Here is a 24782-nt window from a genome sequence, read left to right as displayed (position 1 = left end):
TTGGAGAAAACCCTATGACATTGGTGTTATATAATAAAGTTGTGGCCTTTTTCCTTCCAATTGATGGTGTGAATATGATCATTCCAACTGCAGCTCCCCTCAGCAGCAATAGACATTTGCTTAATTATTTAGCTATTTAAAACATTTTTCTATCACTTCCCAACACAGCAGGAGTTTCAAGGTAAAGAATTTAAAACATTAAATACATGGATAAAGATATTTAAAATGGATCAAAACACCTTTTAAATGTAGTTTTAAAACCACACACTGTTAAAACAGCTATGGCAACAATCTCTGGTTTTAAGGAATGAAAGCCTCACAATCTTAGCTGCCTGCTGGAAACAAACAAACAAACAAAAAAGGAACGGAGTCAGCACAACTTCTCATGTGAGGGATTTTCATAGTATCAGAAAGGTTCTGGAGAGAAACTCCTGTCATATGTACCCACCTCTCTAGCCTCCCAGGTGGCAGGAGTTACAAAATGTTGTCCAGGAAGAATCTTAAATTTCAAGCAGATTTATGGTTTTTCATTTGTTTGTTCTTTTGCCTTTTCAAGTCACTTCTGACTCATGGTAACTCTAATATGAACCTATCATGGTGTTTTCTTGTCTAGATTTGTTCAGAGAAGGTTTGTCACAGCCTACCTCTGAGACTTGCCCAAGGTCACCCATCCGTTTCCATGGCTGAGTGGGAATTTCATAGCACTAGATTCAAATCCTGATCTCCAGAGTCATAGTTCAACACATAAACACTACACCATACTGAATCTTTACAAAGTTATATTCCTTTTTGTAACACTCACAGCCAAACCCTGGCTTTGAAGGTATGAGGAAGACAAAATGACTACTCAGTCCTGGTCTCGAGAAAGGCTGTTTTACTTAAGCAAGCAAAATGAAGCAACAACAGTACATACATACACATAACTAGATGAAAGTAAAATAAAAGAAGAACAAAATAAGCATGCACACTCTAGCTTCAAACAATTTAACATGGCAAAAGGAAAGAAATCAGACACACAGTGTCTTTGCCTGGCTGCATACCACTGCTGTTTAAATAAAACACACACACATTGGCCATGCAGGGCTACAAGCTTGTCTGCAAGGCAATCTTTTGTTGTCTACTATCTTATATACCCGTGTCTCTTCTACTGACTTTTAGAGAAACATCACTTCATCTATCCTACCAAGTTTGGAGCCATGGAAAAGGGGGAACAATTATTGAGGCCAATTATTGAATTGTCTTCCAGTTACCAGGTGCTGGGGAATATCTTATCTGTTGTCATGGATGCAACCCTTCTACTCCCGTGTATCAGCCAGCTGTGAGAAGAGAACTGGCCTTGACTCATTCTTTCCTTTTAATAAACAAGGTCTATCATGCAGCTAAAGCCATAAATCCCAGGCCTAACACCTTTGTTTTTGTTGTTTACCTTCAAGTTGTGTCTGACTTATGGCGAGATTTCTTGGCGAGATTTGTTCAGAGGAGGCTTGCCATTTCCCACCCCTGACTGAGAGAATGTTACTTGCCCAAGGGTACCCAGTGGGCTTCAGGGATAAACTGGGAATCAAACCCGGGTCTCCAGGGTCATAGTTCAACAGTCAAACCAGTATGCCACTCTGGCTCCTGATTATGTTTATTCATAATGTAGCAACATTCTGTTACAAATCACTCTTAGTTTTCATGATTCCCCCCGCCCTGATTTTCATTAAAGTACAGTCCATCTTCTGTATATGTGGACTTTCCATCCACAGATTTGAGCTTACATGGATGAAAGGCCAAGGGGGGGGGGGTGGCACTGGCAGAGAAGGAGGAGGAGGAGGAGGGAGAAGGTGAATGAGGGAGAGCAGAGAAGAGGAGGAGGAGGAGGAAGAAGAAGAAGAAAAGGAGGATGAGCGGCAGCATGGCAACAGAGAGGGGTAAGAAGAGGAGGAGAAAGTGGAAAATGTGATCAAGAGGAGGGGGAGAAGGAGGAGGAGGCCTGTGGAGGAGGCAAAGGAAGAGGAAGAGAAAAGCGAAGGAGGTGAGGCAAGAGCAGGAAGAGGAGGAGGAAGGCAGAGAAGGTGAGGGAGGTGAAGGAGGAGGAGGAGAAAGAGCAGCAGTGCTGGGGGAAGAACAACCAAACACAACTTTGAACAACTTTGGCCTGTTACAGACTGCCAAAATAAAACTGCTTCGGGTCTCTTTGGAGGTATGCTGTTTAAATGATGCATGCATCCTAAGAATCTGGAAGCTGCACCAAAGCTGCACTCCAGTGCTTAGGAATGGAGTGTGGCTTTGGCGCGACCTCCGGACTCTTAGGACCCATGCATCATTTAAATAGCATACCTCCAAAGAGACCTGAAGCAGCTTTATTTTGGCAGTCTGTAACAGGCCTTTGATTCCACTGCTGTCACCATTATATGTCAGTTGTGTAGTGGTGACTTTTTAGCTTTTCATGAGCAATGTAACTTACACATTTATATGTCCCTAAGTGATTTCTGTGCAAAGGTCTAAATTATTTCTGTGTTCCCAAGCCTGATAGGGGCAAGGCTTGTGGTGTCATCACTATTCTCTCCTTAGTTCTAGCACTATGAATATTCAGGGAAATGTTGAACTGGACTGTAACTTAAGCTATTTCTCAAAGCCAGTTTAATAATTGATGAGGTATACTCATCTTTTCATTTATATGTGTAATTAATCATATCACACTTGTCTATCTTGACCATGGAATTTTAATTACTAATTTTGCAAAAGGAATAGACCTAATAATTATTCTATTCAACCAATCAAATAATTCATTCTTTTTAAAAAAATAATCAATTCACTTTTAAAGTACATAAATGAATATCTAATTTTCAGCAGGCATCAAGATATTTGTAAGATATAGCGTTCATTGGTCTTTTCTGGCATTGTCTGTCCAGTTGAGTAATAGAAGTATTCTGTGTGTCAGACTTAAATGTATAGGAATGTGGATAAGTGGCATCGTGCCTCTCTATGCCACTGTTGTTGTTTTCAGATTATCTACAAGGCTAATCCTGTGAATCAAGTCTGTTCAGAATAACTCCTTACCGTTTTAATCCCAGTGGCAGTGAATGAGCAGCACTGCCAAACAAAAATAGCTGTATTTATATATCTACTACATATTTCTTCCAGTAAACACAGGGATTTTCATGGCATCTTTTGAGATATGCAAGACCTGGAGTGAAATGAAAGACATGATAGTGAAATTACATAAACTTTGAAATATTCATGATTTTTGCAAACCATCCTTGGCAAAACCTAGAAGAAATTGGTGAATATAAAAGAAATAAAATTTAGCTAGCTTTTTGCTCTTCCACAAGCTCATAACTGTCCATTATCTTCCACAGATCATAACAAGTCTACACTATAACATACATGCAAACATGAATCTCTGTCATAATATACATTAAAAGTTTCTGCCAGGTGAGCTATTGGAAGCAAGGAAATAATAGAGTAGAATGTACACTTTCCCCATCACTTCATTCCATTCTGGTACTGGTCTAGCGTTAATAGAATTTAGCCTTTTGATTATACGGTTAAATGCATGAATAAACATATCCTCTGGAATATCTAGCAGACCTGACAAAGGAAAAAGCCTTGATCTCACTTTGGTTCTATCACCTCAACACAATCCTTTGAAATATGCTTCTAAATAATCATCCATTGGAACGTATCAATGTATTATAACAAATAAATAAACAGGGCAAGAAAAATGGAAATCCATATTATGGCATATCAAGACCATTTTTTATACTAAGACCATTATCAAATACTGGGAGCCTAGCGTGAATAACAGTGTTTAAGAATTTATCATCTGCAAGCTGTGAAGCAAGAAATGAAATGTACATGCAGTGTATTTCTTATAGAGGGTTCATATCATCCTGTTTATGCTTACACTTAAAAGTGCTTTGCATGTATAAATGTACCAAGCACTACCAAGTTTCAAAAAAGAGAGTTTCAAACTGTTGAACAGCCCTTACTGTCAGGAAGTTCCTCCTAATGTTGAGGTGGAATCTCTTTTCCTGCAGCTTGCATCCATTGTTCTGGGTCCTGTTCTCTGGAGCAGCAGAAAACAAGCTTGCTCCCCCCTCAATATGACATACCTTCAAATATTTAAACAGGGCTATCATATCATCTTTTAACCTCCTCTTCTCCAGGCTAAACATCCCCAACTCCCTAAGTTGTTTCTCAAAGAACATGGTTTCCAGACCCTTCACCATTTAAGTCGCCCTCCTTTGGACACACTCCAGTTTCTCAACATCCTTTTTGAATTGTGGTGCCCAGAACTGGACACAATATTCCAGGTGGGGCCTGACCAGAGCCAAATAGAGTGGCACTATTATTTCCCTTGATCTAGACACTATACTTTTATTGATGCAGCCTAAAATTGCATTGGCCTTTTTAGCGGCCACATCACACTGCTCACTCATGTTCAACTTGTGGTCTACTTGGTCTTCTAGATCCCTTTCACATATAGTTTCATTCAGTCAGGTGTCCCCCATCCTGTATCTGTGCATTTTATTTTTCTGCCCTAAGTGCAATAGCTTACATTTCTCCATGTTGAATTTCATTTTGTTAGCTTTGGCCCAGCTTTCTAGTCTATCCAGGTCACTTTGAATTTTGATCCTGTCCTCTGGGGTATTTGCTACCCCTCCTGGTTCGGTGTCATCTGAAAATTTGATAAGTATGCCCCCAATTCTGTCATCCAAGGCATTGATAAAGATGTTGAATAGCACTGAGCCCATGACAGAGCCCTGTGGGACCCCACTGGTCACTTCTCTCCAGGATGAAAAAGAGCCATTGTTGAGCACCCTTTGCCTTCAGTCAGTCAACCAATTACAAATCCATGTAACAGTTGCCTTGTCTAGCCCACATTTTACAAGCTTGTTTGTAAGAATATCGTGGGGAACATTTTGAAAAGCCTTACTGAAATCAAGATATACTATATTCACAGCATTCCCTTTATCTACCAAGCTGGTAATTTTATCAAAAAAGGAGATCAGATTTGTCTGACAGGACTTGTTTCTTTGAAACCCATGTTGACTATTTGTGATTATGGAATTGCCTTCTAGATGGTCACAGATTCTCTGTTTCATGATCTGCTCCAGAATCTTTCCTGGTGTTGATGTCAGACTAACTGGATGATAATTTTTGGGTTCCTCCTTTTTTGCCTTTTTGAAGATGGGGACAACGTTTGCCCTCCTCCAGTCTGTTGGGAATTCTCCTGTCCTCCAGGAGTTCTCAAAGATTATTGCCAGTGGTACCGATATTACATTTGCCACTTCTTTTAATACCCTTGGGATATAGTTCATCTAGTCTTGGAGACTTATATTCATTTAGAATAACCAGGTATTCCTGTACTATCTCTTTACTTATTCTGTGCTGAAATCCCCCTGTTCTGTCCTTTGCTCCATTATTGTCAGGTTGAACACCCTTTGCCTTTTCTGAAAAGACTTAGGCAAAGAAGTTGTTGAGTAATTTTGCCTATTCTCTGTCCCCTGTTAACATTTTGCCACCTTCTCCACACAGTGGCCCTACTTTAGAATGATATGAATGATCCAGAGTAATCCTTGGGCCCATGTACCTTTTACTTCCCCTTTATTTCCCACACCTGGACTGGAAGCATAACTCAGAGGTTTTTAAGTCAATTTGCTTAAGTGTGCTGTACTCTTTCATGAAAACTAACAACTTAGAGCTAACTATGAATTCTTAAATTAATGGGGATAATCATGTGGTTCTCCAGCCAGCAAATCTAATAGTGATGAATTCTTGGAGTTGCCATCTAATAGCATCTTGAAGGTTGACATGATGGTTAAAAGCCTGTACTGCAGCCGCCCACTTGCAAATCACAAGCTTGTGAGTTCAATACTAGGCAGGGGCTCAGGCTCCACTCAGCCCTCCATCCTTTCATATGTCGGTAAAATGAGTACCCAGTTGGTTGGAGCAGTTAGCTTAGATGTTGTAAACTACTTAGGGAGTGCTTAAGTGCACTGATAAGCAGTAAAGAAATGTACTTGCTATCACTATTGCTATATTTCTACTTTTGCTTTAAATCAAACTAAATTTTGTGTTGAAGGGGGAAATCTGAAGTGTCCAAAACTTGCTATGGCTCATTTTATTTTCTTCATGCCACATTAAAACTGTGGTTAAGCATGACATTCTTTTCTTTCAAGGAAGCTTAAGCCAAACAAATAATGCAACACAGATTCTCCAGTGAATGCTACAAGTAATATGTAAAATAGTACAAATTTGTTGCCACAATAGTTTCCATTAAAAAAAATATAAACGTCTGTGTTGTGCTGACTGAGTTTAATTTTTTGGCATTGCCTTTGTTAATTAGCCAAACACTTACAATCTGTAATAGTGTTCAGTTTCCCTAATGAAAAATAATATTGCCTAAAATATCACTTTGTGTTGTATGCAAAATTACAGCAACAATTCAAGCCTAGGTAAGTTTACCCAATTATTTGAAGTGAAACATGAATGTCACAGGTAGTCATTCCAATTATATAGCTAACTTGACAGTGTCATTAATCAAAATATATGAGTGTTATTTTGGACTTCCTAAATTTACACATGCTAATATCATAGAGCCAAAAATTATACTAGAATATTGTATTTTTTCTAAGGTTCTTACTTGATAGTTAATTGTGTTGTTTAAGTACAACAAAACAAATAAATCCTGAGTTCACTTGCCCATTCTAAACCCTCTTGTGATTCTTATAACTATTTTTTTTAAATTAGTTTTATTGAACATTTTAAAACACAACATAATGTCTAAAAACATAACATACAATATCTAAATTTACAATCACAAGCTTCGCACAAACTTTCAAACATACATACCTATGTATATAATATTTCACCACCTTTAATTATCACTTTAATATGCTTAGTAATGATGGCCTTCCAGCTGTTCTTCCCTCGTATCTTTCTACTTGACACCATCCTTTCTCCTTTCTATCCTTCTTACACCTTCCTGTCCTTAACCTTCTTTCTCTCACTTCTTCTCCCCTTTCCTTCTCATTCTTTATGTCTTATCTAACTTCATTCTCTCCTCATCTACTTCGGTTGTTATAATTACTATTCTGGTCTCTATTAAGCTTGTTTTTTTTTTTTATAATTTCTTATCCTATTTATCTAGTTAATTTGCTATCTCTACATTTTCATCTCTTTTCCTTATTTCTTGTTCTTCCATAATCCTGTGATTCATCCTTAATGTGTATTCAAAAAAGGAAAAAATCCTGATTATTCTTGCTTATCATAAATAAAGATGCATATTTTCCTATTGGTAGCAGATCCTGAAATTCAGTCTTTGGCCTGGTACAGACTGGCACTATGCACCGGCCTGGGGTTGGAAAGAGGGCTCAGGAGAGCAGAGCATCCACATGCTCCTGAGCACTACTGTGTGTCATGGGGTGCCATCTTGGCATGCCACCATTTATACGGTGCATGCAACGATGATGTGCCTCATGCACTGCATCCAAATGGCACGGCACATGAAGGACATCACAGCACCGCTCCAGGGCACTTATGGCACCATGGCAGCAACAGAGAAAGGAGCCATATTTCGCAGCTCCTTTTTCCGGGTTCATCATTGCCACACCATTTGATTGGTGCGGCCATGATCCAGGAAAGAAAGGGGTGGCCTCTGTCTGTCCCTTTCTCCTCATCTGTACCACTCCTTAGTTTCTGTCTCCATTATATATTATTATTTCTATGTTGTTGGTCATTTTTTTCATATAACACTCCCCCCCCCCCCGTATAATCAACATACTTTCAATTTGTACCTTCTTACAGAGCTTAAACCTCTCTGTCTAGTGTGTTTATTTCCTTTTGTTGCTCATTTTCTTAAGGAACCAAAGATATGCTACTCTCTATTTATATTTTAATTATTTTTCCATGTTTATGTACCAAATGCCATTCATTTTTTTACATTGTCTAGTTGTTTCCCCCTTAATATTTGCATTAATTTGTCTATCTCCATTGCATCATATAATTTTAACAACCATTCTTCTTTTTGGGAGGTATATTCAGATTTCCATTTTTGTGCTAAAGCTATCCATGCCATATAAAAAGTATTTTTCCAAATTTATTTTCCAATACTTTCTCACCCATATTTAACAGATAGAGTTCTGGTTTCATTTGCATGTTAATCTTTATTTTGTTTATTGTATTATTCACCATTATCCAATACTTCTTTACTTTTTTACAGGACCACCAACAGTGGTAAAACATAACCATTTCTTCTTTGCACTTCCAGCACACATTACTATTGTTTTTATATATTTTTGAGATTTTTGATGGGGTCAGATACCGCCATAAATACATTTTATAATAGTTTTGCCTTAGGCTTTGCAACATTGTGTATTTTGTTACCTTTTTCCATATATTTTCCCATTTACTTAATTCCAATGGATATCCTATATTTTTTGCCCATTGTATAATCTCTTCCTTTACTACTCCATCTTCCATTTCCATTTTCAATAAACTTATATAAAATTTCGCTATTAGTTTTTTTTATTTGACTCTCCATTTAAGATTTTACTTATTTCAGATTCTTCAATGTCAAATTCTGATATTTTGTTATGATTCTTACAACTATTGATGGGAACCAGGAGTAACTAAACAGCACATTTCCTGAATCGGAGAAATTTCTTCTGAGAATTTGCTCCTTATTCTTAAATTCTGAAGCATTTCTTCTAGACATCAGTTCCTTCATCAAATTTTACACAAATTTGTCTCTGAAATTCACTTTGCATATTATTATGTATAAAAAAGTAAGGAGACTCTAGTATTGTAATGACAAATCATAAGGATCCCTTTCTCAGTGACTGCTCCCACTCTGTGGAACTCCTTTCCACAAGAGGCTGGACTGGCCTCCTCCCTGCTGGCCTTTGGCCGGCAGGTAAAAAATTCTTATGCAGACAGGCTTTTTAAAATCATGCAAGCCTGGTTTATTGGATGCCGGGGTTGTTTTAGATTATGTTTTTAACTTTTATATGTTTTAAATTTTAACCTTGTAGTGTTTTAATGAGGTTAACTGCTTTTAAAAATTCTGTTCTGATGTGTTTCTATATTGTAAGCCACCTTGGGTCCCATTGTGGAAGAAAGGTGGCATAGAAATAAAATAAAAATAAAATAAATATAAGATGTACATATCACCAAGCATTAGCTATCAAATTAATATCAAAGATGTGTCTTTTTATGTCTCCCATTGAAATGTGTATGCCAACATCATGCTGCCATAGAGGGCAGACAGATACCTATTGGAAGCTAAAAACAAGACAAATGTGCACTTTTTCCCTTTTTGATCCTCAGCAACTAATTTTCAAAGCTGTATTGCTTTTGATACAGGAAGTAGTCTAGCTATTACAGCTAGTAGCATTAATAGTCTTGACCATTGTGAATATAGCTAATCTCTGTTTACAACATTGATGGCCATCATTCATTCTCACAATCATGAAGCCTATATAAAAGATGAAAGAAAGGAGAAAGGAACAAAGACTTTTGTAGAGCCTTTACTACTTATAGGGATGTAATTCTTCACTGATTTTCTTTTCAAAGGTAGCAATGCATAATTTCAGCAATTTTCTTCCCACTGGAGTGTCATGAAGCCAGTTTTTTGCCACCCAAAAAAAGGAGCCAGACTTTGTTGCACCTTTTTTGGGGGGGGGGGCAGCTTCAAGATGGATTGGGGCTGTGGTTTGTGATTGCTGTGGCCCCAGTCTGCCTTTGGAAGGGCCGGCTTCAAGCCCATCCCTTCTGGCACTCTATTTTTCCCCATAAAATAAATAAAGCCCAAACTGTTATGATGCTGGAAAAAAATGAGAAAAAAAGAGCACACATCTTTAATGGAAAAGCTGGGTTTAGAACTGAGAGAAAGGTTAAATATTTAAGTAACTTTAAATTATTTTAAAATAAAGATATTAACATAGGGAATGAAAGTAGACATGGCTTCCAAAAATGGAGCAAACTGAGACTGTCATTACTGAGAAGAATTTCAGTTATAAAATGACTATTTTGCAGAAAGAAAGCTCCCCCCAAAAAACAATACCTATTTTGGTTAATGACACACGATTCAAACAATGGCAAAAATATATATGTTACTATTCATTTGATAAGGTAAAAAACCTAGAGTCAGGTTTAAAACCTTACAAGATGAAAAACTAAGAAGAGGTCTTGGTCATCTGGATTTGAAGGTGTACTTTTCTGCCTGTTGTTTAGTTAGGTTAAAAGATTAGATATCTTTGGGAGAAAAAGAAATTATTACATTTGGAAGGTAATGATTTGATATTTGCATGGCATAATGTTTATGGTATGATAAAATTAAGGTGAATGTTGATTTAAATAATTATTTTGTGAGAAGGTCATTGTTTAGAATATAGAGTAAATCTAAAAAAAAAAGAATAAGTTAAGAAAATGCTTTTATAGGTCTCAGCCTATAATAAAAAAAAAATGAATCATATAAAAGATAAATGAATCATATGTGGAGATCTTCTGAAGTTGGAAGAAAGTCAGTATAGAATGAGATAAGAAAATATACAATTTAAATAAATTATGGAAACTAGTAATTGAATATATGATTTTAAAAAGTTGAAGGAAGTTGGTCATTTTTGGTTTTGAAGACTAGAAGATTCAAATATTATGTGGAAGTTTTAATCTACAAATATCATGGAGAAGAAATTATATGGATTCAAATATTATGTAGAAGTAGTTAGCATAATAAATAGGTATAAGAAATTATTTTGCTGTAGAGGAAGTAGAAATATTTGACAGTTATAACCATTAGTTTGCAAGTTGAAGTTATATATATTCCTGTGTCAATATTTGAGAATTGTAGTAAGTTGTAGTTTTATACGGTTAGTAGTGTAGTTAGCTGTAGTTAGGTTAATTTTGTCAGATGTTCTCAATTTTTTCTTGTATGTTGTTTTATATCGTGAAATGTATGTATTAACAAAAATATTTTTTTAAAGAAATAATAATTGTATTTTGATAGCAGTTACCAAAAATCATGTAATTTCAGGCAAGCTGATTACAACAGTATGTATATGGACAGATACATATAAAAATTATCATTTTAAAAAGATGCCTGAAAAATACATATGTTGAATTGTTTTCTTCCTGCAAAAAGTGCTTTGAACTGAATCCAGCTGGTTGTCCCAACTAGACTACGCCCAATAAATTAATAAGAAATTGGTAAATTTCTTGTAATGTTAGATCCATTTATTTAGTGAATTGATGACCAACCCATGAAAAACTTGGGATAAAACAACTTTATTTAAACTGTTACCTATTTAAACATATTTCTTGAGAAATGCAAAAAAAGGGGGGAGCAATCTAATGTAGGACTAGCTGAGGCAGTAGGTCTCTTCTAGATCATCTCCAAAGTAAGGCCCTTGGGTGAAACACCTGAGCTCCCAAAAGAATCCAAACCTGGGATGCTTTCCAGCTGGCCAACTGCTGAAATACAAACCAGAGGATCCAAGCCCCAAGCTGGATGCCTTCTGGTGAGGGCAAAATCCCTTGGTTAGCCCTAAGGACAGTCTCTTTTTCACTCACTAGTATCCTGACATATAGGAACAGTTCCAGAGGCATATCATTCACCAAAAGGGTGCTGTACTGCAGTCCTCCCCTTCCCCACATTACCACACTATTTAAGACATGACACTGCTCTAGGCCAATTTCCAAGTCCCTAAAACACAGTGTAGGCTATGGGAGAAGGGACCCATGGAAAGGGGAGAAAATTCCTATCTGGTCCCAAAGCAACTACTGAGTTTACACTGTGTTAGAGGCAAAAGGGTGGGCTGAAATTTTTCAAAGGCAGGAGCCTGGGTGGGACAGCAGAACCTTATATACCATTAGCTTCATCCCCAGCATTCTTTGTTTGGTTGCAAAGCACTAGAACAACCATTTGATGTGGCCTTTCTTCTTTAGATGTTATCTGATTTCTGTCCCTCCCTCCATAAAAGCAGTATGGGGAAATATGGATACTTAGCACTTATAGCTGGATTTAAGCTTTTAAGACCTAATCTTTATGATATGTCATCAATATATGTAAACATTTTATATTTGGGAGCTCTTCCAAGTAGATTAACCTGTTTGCCTCTCTATTTTTGTTTTCAAGACACACTTTTCAATGGGCTTGGGCTTGGTGCAGTCATTGGATTGGCTGCAGCTGCTCTTCTATTAATCCTTGTTGTGACTGATGTGAGCTGCTTCTTTGTACGGCAATGTGGATTGCTAATGTGCATCACCAGAAGGATCTGTGGAAAGAAGAGTGGCTCCAGTGGAAAGAGTAAAGAGTTGGAAGAAGGAAAGGCTGCGTATCTGTGAGTATTACTCACAAGATCTGGAGAAAATTGACACAGATAATGTAAAATACAGGTCTCTCACAAACTACTACTGAATAGAACAAAGGAGGGGCTTCAGCAGCATGCAGTAATTGCTACTGAAAGGGAACTTCTTTACATCATCCATCTATGCCATTATTACTTGTCACTCTTCTCATCCAGTGATAGACTTGAGACTTGGAGAAGCTTCAAACAGGTGGCATTGTCACAAACTGCATTTTAAACCACAAATGCATTTGTATGTTATATGAAGTGCTAACAATTTCTGTATGTCCTAATCCCAAAATAGTGTAAACCTACAGGCTGTATAGATACCTGATTCCTCTTACATGCTTTACATGTAGAGAGGTGGAGACCTCACTGTGAGAAGGTAGCTCAGTTATACTGCTCAATTATACAATTCCTAGATCCAAACCCCCACTGTTCTGACTTGATATAAAATATCCATCTTAAGGCAAGTACTTGTTGAAGATGTAGGAGATGCTTCCTCATCTTTTTCCTTCAAACTATAATTTATTTAAAAATTAACCATTTCCCTTTTTTGATGTTGCTATAAACAGAAAAGAAGAGGCCCTTCCAACCCAATGTATTAATGAAAGCGTCTCAGGCCCAATACAGACTGGCGCAAAGCGACGTGTAGGTGCCAGCTCTAGGCAGCTTCTTTTTAGGGTGCATATCATTGCCACAAAGTGTGGTTCACACGGTGCTGACGAGGGGCAAAAATGGCTGCCATAGAGCCACCCGTCCGTATCTTCCCTCAGTTTCATCCTAACATTTAGCTACAGTTCAGCTGATATTCTCAAAATGTTGAGGATCCTTAAAAAGCATATATTATCTTTCCTGATATTATGTTTTAAATACATATTAAAACTAAGGCACAAAACAGACGGGCCCAATAGAGTGGCTTCCAGTTGCTTTAGGGGCATGGTGTGCAGATGTCACTTATTGCCAACATAGCTGGAAGCCGCTCCAAGGCCACCTAAGGTGACTCAAAGCCACTGGCAAATGGAGCACTAAAAATATGCTCTTTTCTGGCAGCTACTTTGAAAGCGGGTCCTGGGATGATCAGGGGCTGAAAATGGATGCTAACTGAATAAATCATTCCATTTTCCAACATAATTGAGACAAGGCAAAAATAAAGTTAAAATAGTGAAATATTTTGTTACTAGATAAATGTATAGATAGATGTAATCATATTAAATCATAGATAGAAAAATCATTTCTCCTCTTCTGAGCCTGCTGGGCTTTAAGATCTTTTTGTAGAAGGACTTGTTTCAGTGTTTGCCATTTTTGGAGGTACATTTTAGGGATGTGAGTGAAGGCATACTTGTTACCATTCCCAGGCCCTGGATTTCTTTACCAAGGATTACAGTGGTCCCTTGGTATCTGCTGGAGTTTGATTCCAGGACCCCTATGGATGCCAAAATCTGTGGATGTTGAAGTCCCAATAAATACAATGGCACAATAAAATGGTGCCCTTTTATAAAGTGGCAAAACCAAGGTTTGTTGTTTTTTTTTTGAAATTAATATTTTTTTTTAAAAATAAATCTTCTAGCTATGGATGGTTGAATCACTGGATAAGGAAACTGTGGATATAAAAGGCTGCCTGTATTAGGTTGCCACACTCATTACCACCAGCAAGCAAATGCCTTTTTACTCAGGCAGACCTTTGACATCTAGCTGGGCTTCTATGGAAGGAAATTGTGTTTATTTTTTTTATTAAACTGTATTACATGATTTTTCACCTATTGTTTGTTTATTTGTTTGTTTTGTATCCTTTTTTCTGATATGGAACCCAAACAATTAGGTTTTTAATTGTATTTTGAAAAATTGATTTTGATTTTCGTTAGCTACCAGGAAGTGCCATGAGAGACATTTTGTGCCAAAAGCCAGGAATGATTGATTAATTGTCCCAGTGACATGTTTGGATCAAAACGAAAGAGATACTAGCAGCACCTAAAGACTAATAAGGATTTATTGCATAGTCTTTTGAGGAATGGAACCACTAGAACAACTAAATATCTGTATTTTTTAATCACATGTAAGGGACACTAAAAATCTATTAATATTCTTTAGGAAAGATGGATCAAAAGAACCAATAGTTGAAATGAGAACAGAGGATGAAAGAATTACCAACCATGAAGATGGAAGTCCAGTAAATGAGCCAAATGAAACAACCCCTTTAACAGAACCAGAGTAAGTAAGATGACATTTTAAATAATTCACAGATATTGATGCTTATTGATAATAAATAATCTGGGGTGGGAGATTCTGCGGCTGTAGAAACCACCCCTAAGGGGTGGCCTGCAGATGCCTCTTTTAGTGCCAGACTGGGCTGTAGCAACTGCACACCATGGCCCCAATCTCACCTTTCTGCGGTGCAAAAAGGAGCTGCAAAAAGTGGTTTCTTTTTGCACCATGTAAAGTGTGCCATAGCTGCCGGTGCCATGGCTTTTTGGTGCTCCTTTGGCACTGCATCATTTAGACACAGTGCCAGAGGAGCGCCGTGTCACTGCCTCCCATGTGGTGCAGCACATGGCATCACACCAGCCTGGGGGTGGAGTCGGGGTATGCGTGGTGTGGACGCCATGCCCTGACTCCACCCCAGGTTGGCCTTAATGGCTGGTCTGTACACCCTCAAAGATATAATCATCAAGATAAATAATGGTAACCCATATCAACAATATCCTAATTCTAAGAAAATAATATATAATCAAATATATTGTTTTCTTTATGACTATACATAAGCGATGGATTACAGACATGGAAAATAATGGTAAAAATCAATTAGATAATAGATACATTTCTTGAGAAATCAGAGAAAATATAACACCATATTGATATTCGTTCATTCCAAAATATGATGTTTATTTTTTCTAGCACTTTCATGCTCATAAAGATATTTGCAATAGTCTAAGTAAATTATCTCTTTGAAACTAGTGAAGTGTAATTTAAGCAGAACAGACTACCCAGCATTATGGATCAATACATCTCACCTTTCACCACCAAAACTGTTTTAAGCCCTTCCCCCAAAAGGTGAATTTACTGGCTGATGGAGGGTGTAGAAGTGGCAATGATGTTCCTATAAGCTTTGCACATATCTTCACATTATTAATGTATCTGTGGGGAATAGGGAAAAAGCTTTAGAAATTAAAGCTATTTAATGTTTTTTCCCCCTAAAGTGGAACTGATGAATGAGGGACCTTATGGGGGGTTACGGGGTTGAGACGGCCATGGTCGCCTTGGTCGATGACCTCCGTCTGGGCATCGACAGGGGACGCGTGTCCCTGTTGGTGCTCTTGGACATCTCAGCGGCTTTCGATACCATAGACCATGGTATCCTTCTGGGGCGCCTGGCAGAGGTGGGAATCGGGGGCACTGCGCTCCAGTGGTTCCGGTCCTACCTCTCTGGGAGGTCCCAGATGGTGCAGCTGGGAGACGTGTGCTCCGATGAGAGGGCCCTTAAAACTGGGGTCCCTCAAGGAGCCATTCTGTCTCCCATGCTATTTAACATTTACATGAAACCGCTGGGAGAGATCATCCGGAGACATGGGGCGCGGGGTTATCAGTACGCTGATGACACCCAAATAGTCTTCTCTATGTCTCCGACTGATGCAGTGACTGAGGATGGCGTCTCTCCTCTCGTGGCCTGTCTGGAGTCAGTAATGGGCTGGATGAGGGAAAACCGACTCAAGCTGAATCCAGAGAAAACGGAGGTACTTGTGATAGGTTCCCCTGGTCCAGGAATGGCGGTGGTTCCACCTGTCCTGAACGGGGTCACGCTCCCTGTGAAGGACTCCGTGCGCAGTCTGGGGGTGCTTCTTTACTCGTCCCTTCACCTGACTGCTCAGGTGAATGCGACGGTCAAGAGCACCTGTCATCAGCTTCGGCTTATTCGCCAGCTGCGTCCATACCTGGCCCAGAGGGACCTTGAAACTGTGGTACATGCTCTGGTAACCTCGAGACTGGATTTCTGCAACGCACTCTACATGGGGCAACCCTTATACCAAACCCGGAAGCTACAAATGGTACAAAACATGGCAGCCAGGCTGGTCACTGGTACCTCCAGGGCCAGCCACATTACACTGGTGTTAAAAGATCTGCATTGGCTGCCGATCCGCTTCCGGGCGCAATATAAGGTGTTGGTGATGACCTATAAAGCCCTAAATGGCTTGGGCCCAGGATACCTGAAGGACCGCCTCTCCCCATACATTCCGTCCCGCACCCTCAGAACATCTGGGCAGCAACTAGTTAGGGCCCCCAGGGCTAGGCTTGTCTCCACCACTAGGAAGACATTTTCCATCGCCGCCCCGGCCCTTTGGAATACGCTGCCCATAGAGCTCCGCTCGGCCACCTCCCTGGCCCAATTCAGGAGGGAGTTAAAGACCTTCCTTTTTAATGTTGCATTCCCCGATTAAAGTCCAATGGGCCTCCCTCCTCTTCACTGGCAAGGGGATTGGCTAACTCGGGGCTTTTCTGTTTTTATTGAATTTGTATTGTATTGTATTGATGCTTTTATTGTATTGTTTTAATGTGTTGTTAACCGCCCTGATCTGTTGGAAGGGCGGTATATAAATAAAAATTTTATTATTATTTATTATTATGTTTTTCAAATATTTATTTCTCAATTGTATAGAGTCCCTGTGCATGTACAATTTGTAAAATTCAAAAATCCAGATGAAAATCTGAATGGAGGGCACAACCATGAAACTACCTTTCTGTAGTGGTTGGATTGTGCAGTCCTGTGAGGCAAGAGGCTATGATGACAGTAGCAGTCTCCCATGTCAGGTGGGAATTTGCTGAAGAACCAGACTAAAAGTGCCAAATGGTTACTGAGCAGTAGTAGTAGTAGTAGTAGTAGTAGTAGTGTGTGTGTGTGTGTGAGAGAGAGAGAGAGAGAGAGTGGGAGAGAGGGAGAGGGAGAGTGAGTGAGTGAGTGAGTGAGTGAGTGAGTGAGTGAGTGAGTGAGTGAGTGACTTGGTGAGGATCTCTCAGAGACAACCAAAGTGGTGCCATAGCTGACATTTGTTAATAGTATGGAGAAGAATGCAATGCTAAACCACTCCTGGTGTTTTTTACTTTCAAATCCATATGAGGAGACAATCCAACTGAGACAGAAAAAATGACTAGCTCAAATGACAAAGTCAATTTTTGAAAGCAAAGTTTACAGTTGTTATATTATGTCCTTTTTGGTTTCTTATAGGAAACTGCCACTGAAGGAAGAAAACGGAAAAGAAGTTTTAAATTCAGATACTATAGAAATCAAAGTTTCGAATGACATCATCCAGTCAAAAGAAGATGACAGCAAGGCATAATACGACAACTACAGCTGTCTTGAGGGGGGGGGGAGGCATTTGGATTAAATAAATCTGTGACCAAAACTTTACATCTGACCTTAAGTTTCTAGGGCAACGTAAATGAAATAATTCATAGAAGTAGTTTAAACTGCTTCTGATGACTGCCCCCCCCTTTTTTTTTTTAATTTTACTCCAATAGGTTTAGTTTATAGTCCTGGCTGGCATCAGTCTTATGGTCCCAGTTTGGTAATCAGCCAATATAAATATTGTAATTTATTTTATTGATAAAAATAAAATCTTTATGTCAAGATGCCCCCTTAGCCACAGACTGTACATGAGACAGCTATGCCACGTATGATGGAAATTAAACCCATGAGAGAAAGTGCCATACACATTTATATTTGTTTGTATTTGAAATTTAAAAAAAAATTTGGTTGCCTTTAAAAGAAAAATATATAAATATATATAAATATAAATATATATATATAATATATCATTCTCAGTTAGAAATTAGATAGGTGTGGCTGGCAAAGGCCAATACTGACCTCAGCTGCAGCTGACCTTTGACATAAGGATAGACTGAACTTCCTCATGGTGATAATCCTGCACTTCACACCAATTCTTAAAGACAATGAAGGCTTCATAAGTTTGATGTACAGATTTTAACAAAGTTGTGAACTATTTTGATGAAAATATTGATCACATCCTAACTATCCACGTCCACAGAAAGTTCAGTGCTTCAGATATTTTGTATTTATGTTTGGAAGATTGTGTGTAAGCTAAAATTGTCAAAACTTATTTTGTGTGAAAGCAAGAATCCTGGAATATCCTGGAATATGACCATAGCACTCAGTCTCAAAGGAAATCTTGCAACAATAAATACAGGCTCAACTGAGTTGCCTCACTGTATCTATAAAACATAACACTGTTCATTCTTTGCTTTCAGTCATTTAGTACAAACATAAATATCTTTGTTTCAATATAACAACAACAAAAACTTATTCAGCAAAGGCTAGGATCCAACAAACTATTTTTTTTCTTGATCCTCTCCAGTGTGAGCATTTTTTAATTCCTTTGGACATTATCCAGTTCATATCGCAACCGTCTTTTGGAAGCTTTTCCCTGTTTTAAAAGATATATGTCACTCAAAGCATGGATCTAATATTCAAGAAACACAATTACAATGTTTCTTTGCATATGGGGAACTAGTCACATGTATAAGGGAAAAACACATATAATATACAATCCAAATAGTGAAACATTTTAACTAGTCGCCACTATTCTCCCCTTGTTTTCACTTCAGAATGACAACATAATTTACAGTGGAAGTATCCCTTCAGTTCCATAGTTGGGCATAGGGTTAAATCCAACATCATGCATGCCTACTAAATAAATAAATAGATAGCATACATAACTATTTCATAAATCTGACTTGGTAGACAAAAATTAAAGCCATTGACTTCAATGGGTCTGTCATAGGTGAAACTAATTTTGGGCTTAGGGTTTAAATCTCATCTCACTCATAGGTACCTGACTTATTTATGAGGTTCATCCTTACAGACATTACTGATATTGGCTTGCCAAGAAATTATGAAATGAAGACATTATGAAAAGAGTGTTTCAGATGCAGAAATCCAGCTCTAACAATAGTTGTGACAATGGCAGAAGTATTTGAAAAACTAGGACATGAGGGTTTTCTGAAAGCCACCTAAGAGTCTTAAACTTGGTGATCCTTCTTCAGAAAAAAACCAACTGCTGTTTAACAACAACATCAACATGTTCCCTCAACAAACCAAGTAGAATAATTGCAATCCACTACTACATTTTCCCACATCCTTACTCATTTCCCCCGAGACTGAATATTTATTAGAAATATTCTTGATGGATTATGATGGGCTGTACGCTTACAGATACAAAGCTACTCATACGAAAATAATTCTTTATTTTCTGACAATAATACATTTTCTAGTGACCATATGAATGGATCATCTAATTTTTCAGATGTATATGCAGTATATTCATTCCAGACCCACCTACCCCTTGAAAACAGAGGCTCACACATATTCAAGCCTCATAGGCTTGAATGGGGCATGCCCCATGTGCACGGCCCGGGCGTGTGCACCATAGAAAATAACCCCTCCGCATGTATTCAAGGGTGTGGATATCAGGTCCATGAGTTTGGAAAGGAGACTGTAATTCTAACTGAAGATTTTAGGATGAATTGAAATACCCAAATGCCTGGCATGCCTAGTGAGAGTGTAGATGCCTGTGGTTGTGCAGGTAAAGGAACAGTAATGTTATTTGTGTGTCCTGACATAACAATCCAATCCAAGATAACCTGATACATGTCTTTCCCAAACTGCATTGTGTGTCAGTTCTCACTAAATAGATACAGGATTGCAGCCTCAAAACAGTATACATCGATAAGATAAATGTGGGAACTCAAATAACCTTTATTTTTAAGCTACTTTCTAGATGGAAAATATCCCACGTATATCTCTTAAATATGCATGTCATATTTTGCTATTGCATTCATAGGAAATTTAAGAGAAATCATGAAAATTTAATCATTTGTAAAAGGAATCTGTTGTAAAAATGTATTAATTTCAGTTTAGGTAAGATTGTAATTTTTTACTGTTTCTTGACAAAAATAGATGGAACACTAGGTGATACTGGAAGCGTTTCCTAGTTGCTACTGTTGAGTGGTGGCCTGACAGGTGAAAGACTGCTGCCAAAAGGCCTCAGTTGATATCAACACAAGGATATGGGCAGGGGTTGTACAAGATGACAGCAGCGCTATGTCTCGAGAGATTCGTCCAGCATTCAGCACAGGTTCATTGCAGGTCTGCATCCCTGCTCCATGACAGCTTATGGTTCCCATGTTAGTGGGACAATGAATCTGCTCTGGTCTGAACTTCAACAGAGCTATCCATGGTGCTGAACCTTTTTAGGGAATATGATTTAGCACTTTAAACAACTGAAGGATGCAAATATTCACTTATTTCATCTTCACTTGCAAGGACGCTACTACAATTTCTCAGTGCAGGAGAAAAAAAGTTTAACCCAAACAGGAAGGATGGTGAATGAAATATGGCAGTCAAGAAAGTCAACCAGTCAGCCATGGTCCTTTTACATGCCATATCTTTCAATTTCCTCTCACCCTTCTTTTTCCTTATCATCAGTCAATGATTTCTACTTGCTGAGCTTGCTCTATCCCCTCTGTAGTCTTCTTGAGTCTACACTAGATGTTTTCTTCATTTTGACGCTCTAGTTCTGCAAACATCGGGATTCAGATCATGTGCATGAATGGTGCTATATTCTTACAATTAACACAAAAAGTAGTAGTTCACTCTTATTATAGAAGATGCTCCAAATATAAGGAACATCTGCTAAGCCTAGTGCAGAACCAACATAAAAAATCACTGTGTAACAGCATGCATTTATGTAGGGGTTCTTCATAGACAGAGTGAGGTCGATTTTATATATCTCTAATTATATACATAATAAAATAAAACTGACATGGATTGTTTTAACAATATGTAATCATATAATAAATCCCCCAAAATATTTCCATGTCTGTATCAGGGAACAGTGGTGTTTCTCACGATTGTGAAGTTCTGCATTTAAGTGCTAAACAGTGATAAATAAGAAGTCTTTGTGCCTTTGGGTAGCATGCCACTTTGCTTTAGTAAAGCAAACAAAAATGAAAATCTTCAATTATTTGTCTATGGGTACCTCTTTCTGTGAATACAGAACCTCATACATACTTTCTTTCTCAGAAATATAAATACATTATAAACCACATCAATTATTAAAAACTCAAGCATAGCCAAGAAGTGCAGAAAGAGCCTTTTTTTCTTATTTGTTTTATTTGTTGCTAAATTACTTATGTGTGTACAGAATTCTGTGTTTCCATTTCAGTCATCAATGAATTTTCTAGTTAACAAGTAATCCTTTGAACATGAGTTTAAAAGTTTTTTTAATAAATAAATAAAAGTCAGTACTATCTTCCACAAAGTCTGAGAGAGAAACAGAAGGCACAGTGACATATTAAAATCTTATTCTCCCAATCTTCATGGCTAAAGTTTATTACAGCAATCTTCTATGTATGTGTGAGTGTGTGCGCGTGTGTGTGCATAACTGATCCCCATAACTCTCAATTTTTAATTCTGTGCTCCTTATTTCCACAAAGAATCTGGACCATGATTTTATTGTGAAAAATAAAACCACACGTTAGTGTCTGCTTTAGTTGTAATAATAATTTATTAACCCAGGCCTCTTAACTACAGCATATGGTTCAGTTTGTTCTGTATGTGTGATAAAACCAAATGTTTGACATGCACACAGTTAAAACAGCTGGCTACCACAATCAACCAGAGTCAAACTAGAAATGAAGAGGGAGGAGAGGTATGTGTTCCCTCTGCTTAATCTGTTTTGTTTGCTAAACCTTAGAGATTTAGAGATACCTGCTTCAGAAATTAGAATGTAAAATTAACCTTGTGTTTACCTTTCAACAGTGACAAAGGAGTTGTCCACATGAACCATAAGATCTGTGTTACTCTCAGCTTTCCATTGCTAAGTTTAGATGCAGGCCAAAAGTCTGGGGCCAGGATTGTGTCAATCCTGCCAGATTGGATGCAAATCCAGTGGATCCAGTCTGATCCTGGTGTAATTTGATCCATGTTTGCCACAGAATTTCCTGTAAACTGTTTAGATATCTGTTTAAATGCCTCCCCATGTTCCTTACCTTGTTGTGCCATAAGTCGTACTCAGAAGCCCTTTTTCCCTGCATCTGATGCTGAAACAATGTGCTTGGCCGGGTAGGCACAGCCAAGTGCCCCATTTCCACATCAGATGCAGCAACAGGGGGCATATGAGTACAAGCAATGGTGCAGCAAAGGAGGGAGTATGCACTGATAGTGGGTCCCAGCTTGGTACAAAGATGGGTGCATAAAACCCACATATCCCCATGCCAGTCTGGGGAATGACCCAGTGAGCACCTGGGCCAAAATAGCTTGGCATCAGCCCACAGTATCCTGGTATGTCTGCTCAGCACCAAAGCCGACCATGCTAAATGCAAAATGTATATGTGAGGAGAAACGTGGACAAGATCTCTTATGCAGCCTAAGGAAGAATGTCTTCTAATTACATGTTAAACATATCATGTAGTTTCACCCAAGTTCTCTCTATGAGGGAAATGCAGAATAACTCACATAATAATTGTGATCATGTCCTTGAATATGAGAAAGAATATTGTTAAATGTTACCTCACCCAAGAAGGTTGAATGTTGATCTCAAAACATATTTGGGGAAATTAAAATAGTTCTTCTCTGCTCAACCCACAGTATTTCTGTCTTTTTCCTTGTTGCAGTTTATTTTTTGTGCAGGTGAGTGACTAGAGTGGAAAAGCATAATGACTGGTATCAGTACTGATGTACTTTAAAGAAATCATTTGCCATATAATAAAGTGTTTTAAAATAATGTTGAGTTTAAAATCTGCATTATGAAAATGTCTACTGATGTAAAATAACTGTGAGCTACAACATTTGCAAGATTTCCATTATCCCTGATTACATGAATGACCAATGACAATCCTATTCAAATATTACTGATGCAACTAGGAACTGTCACAGCAGTCTTTAGGTCAATTATAGTCTGTCAACAATCTTTCCTGTTGAAAATGTCAGTGTTGTCCCACAGTATTTACATTTCAGATTAGGATAAAGACCTTGCTTGCTCTCTGGAAATGAATGAATGAATGAATGAATGAATGAATATATATATATATATATATATATATATATATATATATATATATCTCAGTACATTTCAGTCAAGGCTAAGCTATTTAATGTTCCATATAATTCACAGTGTTAAGTGTAGTTAAAAAAGCTGACTAATTTTACATAGGACTTTGTGTGCAGACGTTTAAGATGGGACGAGAACCTCTGGTTTTCCAGGTGTTATTAGCCTACAAGCTCCATCAGCCATAGCCACTGTAGTCAATGGGAAAGGATGACAGGAGTCCATGGTGAAGGATGATGGGAATCCAGTAGTATCTAAAAGACCATACATTGTCCCTATTGGTGAAATCAGTATATTGACAGAACACAGAAACAAATAAAAAATGGAAAAGAATAAGCCACGCAGCAGTAAAAACTATAGGCACATTTAAAATAAAATAAAGTTCTACATATGTCATAAAGGGAAACTTTACTTAAAATGTATTTAAAATGTACATTTTAAATAGGTTATGGGTACAAAACCCTCTGAATGTACAGTTGGCCCTTCTTATACACAGCTATTTTATACACGGATTCAAGCATCCATGGTTTGAAAATGTTCAAAAAAAAGTATACATTTCAAATATCAAACCTTGATTTTCCATTTTTTATAAGGGATACCATTTTGTTATTATATTTAATGGGACTTGAGCATCCACGGATTTTGTTATTCACGGGGGATCTTGGAACCAAACCCCAGCCTATAACAAGGGTCCACTGTATAATAATTAATAGTTAAAAAGAAACTAAAAATCAAAGAGACAAATCATTTTAACATCCCCAGATATATAGACTTCTTAGACAATAACTTTCCTGTCACACTTAAATTTAGTAAGTTTTTTTTAAAAAAAAATTCTGTGTACAGGTAAATTAAAACATATCAATTTGTTATTTGTCAACATGTTGTTTCAACAGTCCATAGACAGTATCTGCCACCTGAGTTAGTGACTGCTGTGTTATTGTTTCAAAACTTTATGTCCCTATGAAATTCTGTATATATGTCTAAATTGTAAAAAAAGAAAAAGAAAAGATACTGCAAATGTTGGTTTTGTATTATGAAAGACACTGAAAGTATGGATTACAGTAATATCAATTATTTGTCACTCTCCACCATTTGTATATTAATAGTAAAGAGACTTTTACTTTAATGAAATGTTGCATTTTACTTTTATGTCGTGTCTGCCTACCAGGAATAATCTCAGTTGAGAAGGGAATTAATAACAGTACATTCATCATTCCAATTCTTATATCCTTAGAGAGGAGGTGGACAACTAGGGGCACTCCAAGTGTTTTGGACTGCAGTACTCACCATCCTTTCCCAGTAAATGTTCTGGCTAAGACTGAAAGGACAT

At 37.8% G+C, this 24782-nt stretch overlaps 1 protein-coding gene across 2 annotated transcripts in view; it reads left to right on the top strand.

Annotated features, from left to right (window-relative positions):
* Nucleotides 1-23397, top strand: part of NCAM2 (neural cell adhesion molecule 2) — a 298722-nt gene extending 275325 nt beyond the window's left edge. For both annotated transcript variants that reach the window (XM_089512162.1, XM_089512163.1), the window contains exons 16-18: nucleotides 12125-12329; nucleotides 14427-14546; nucleotides 17554-23397. In XM_089512162.1, the coding sequence (XP_089368288.1) occupies nucleotides 12125-12329; nucleotides 14427-14546; nucleotides 17554-17665 (437 nt within the window). In that variant the 3' untranslated portion in view covers nucleotides 17666-23397. The remainder of the gene's footprint in view (nucleotides 1-12124; nucleotides 12330-14426; nucleotides 14547-17553) is intronic.
* Nucleotides 23398-24782: the final 1385 nt, after the last annotated feature.

Source organism: Sceloporus occidentalis, unplaced genomic scaffold, assembly GCF_023333645.1.
Source record: "Sceloporus occidentalis isolate IW3139 unplaced genomic scaffold, rSceOcc1.0.p SCAF_2, whole genome shotgun sequence".
Taxonomy (NCBI): domain Eukaryota; kingdom Metazoa; phylum Chordata; class Lepidosauria; order Squamata; family Phrynosomatidae; genus Sceloporus; species Sceloporus occidentalis.
This window is presented reverse-complemented; position numbering and strand designations above follow the sequence as displayed.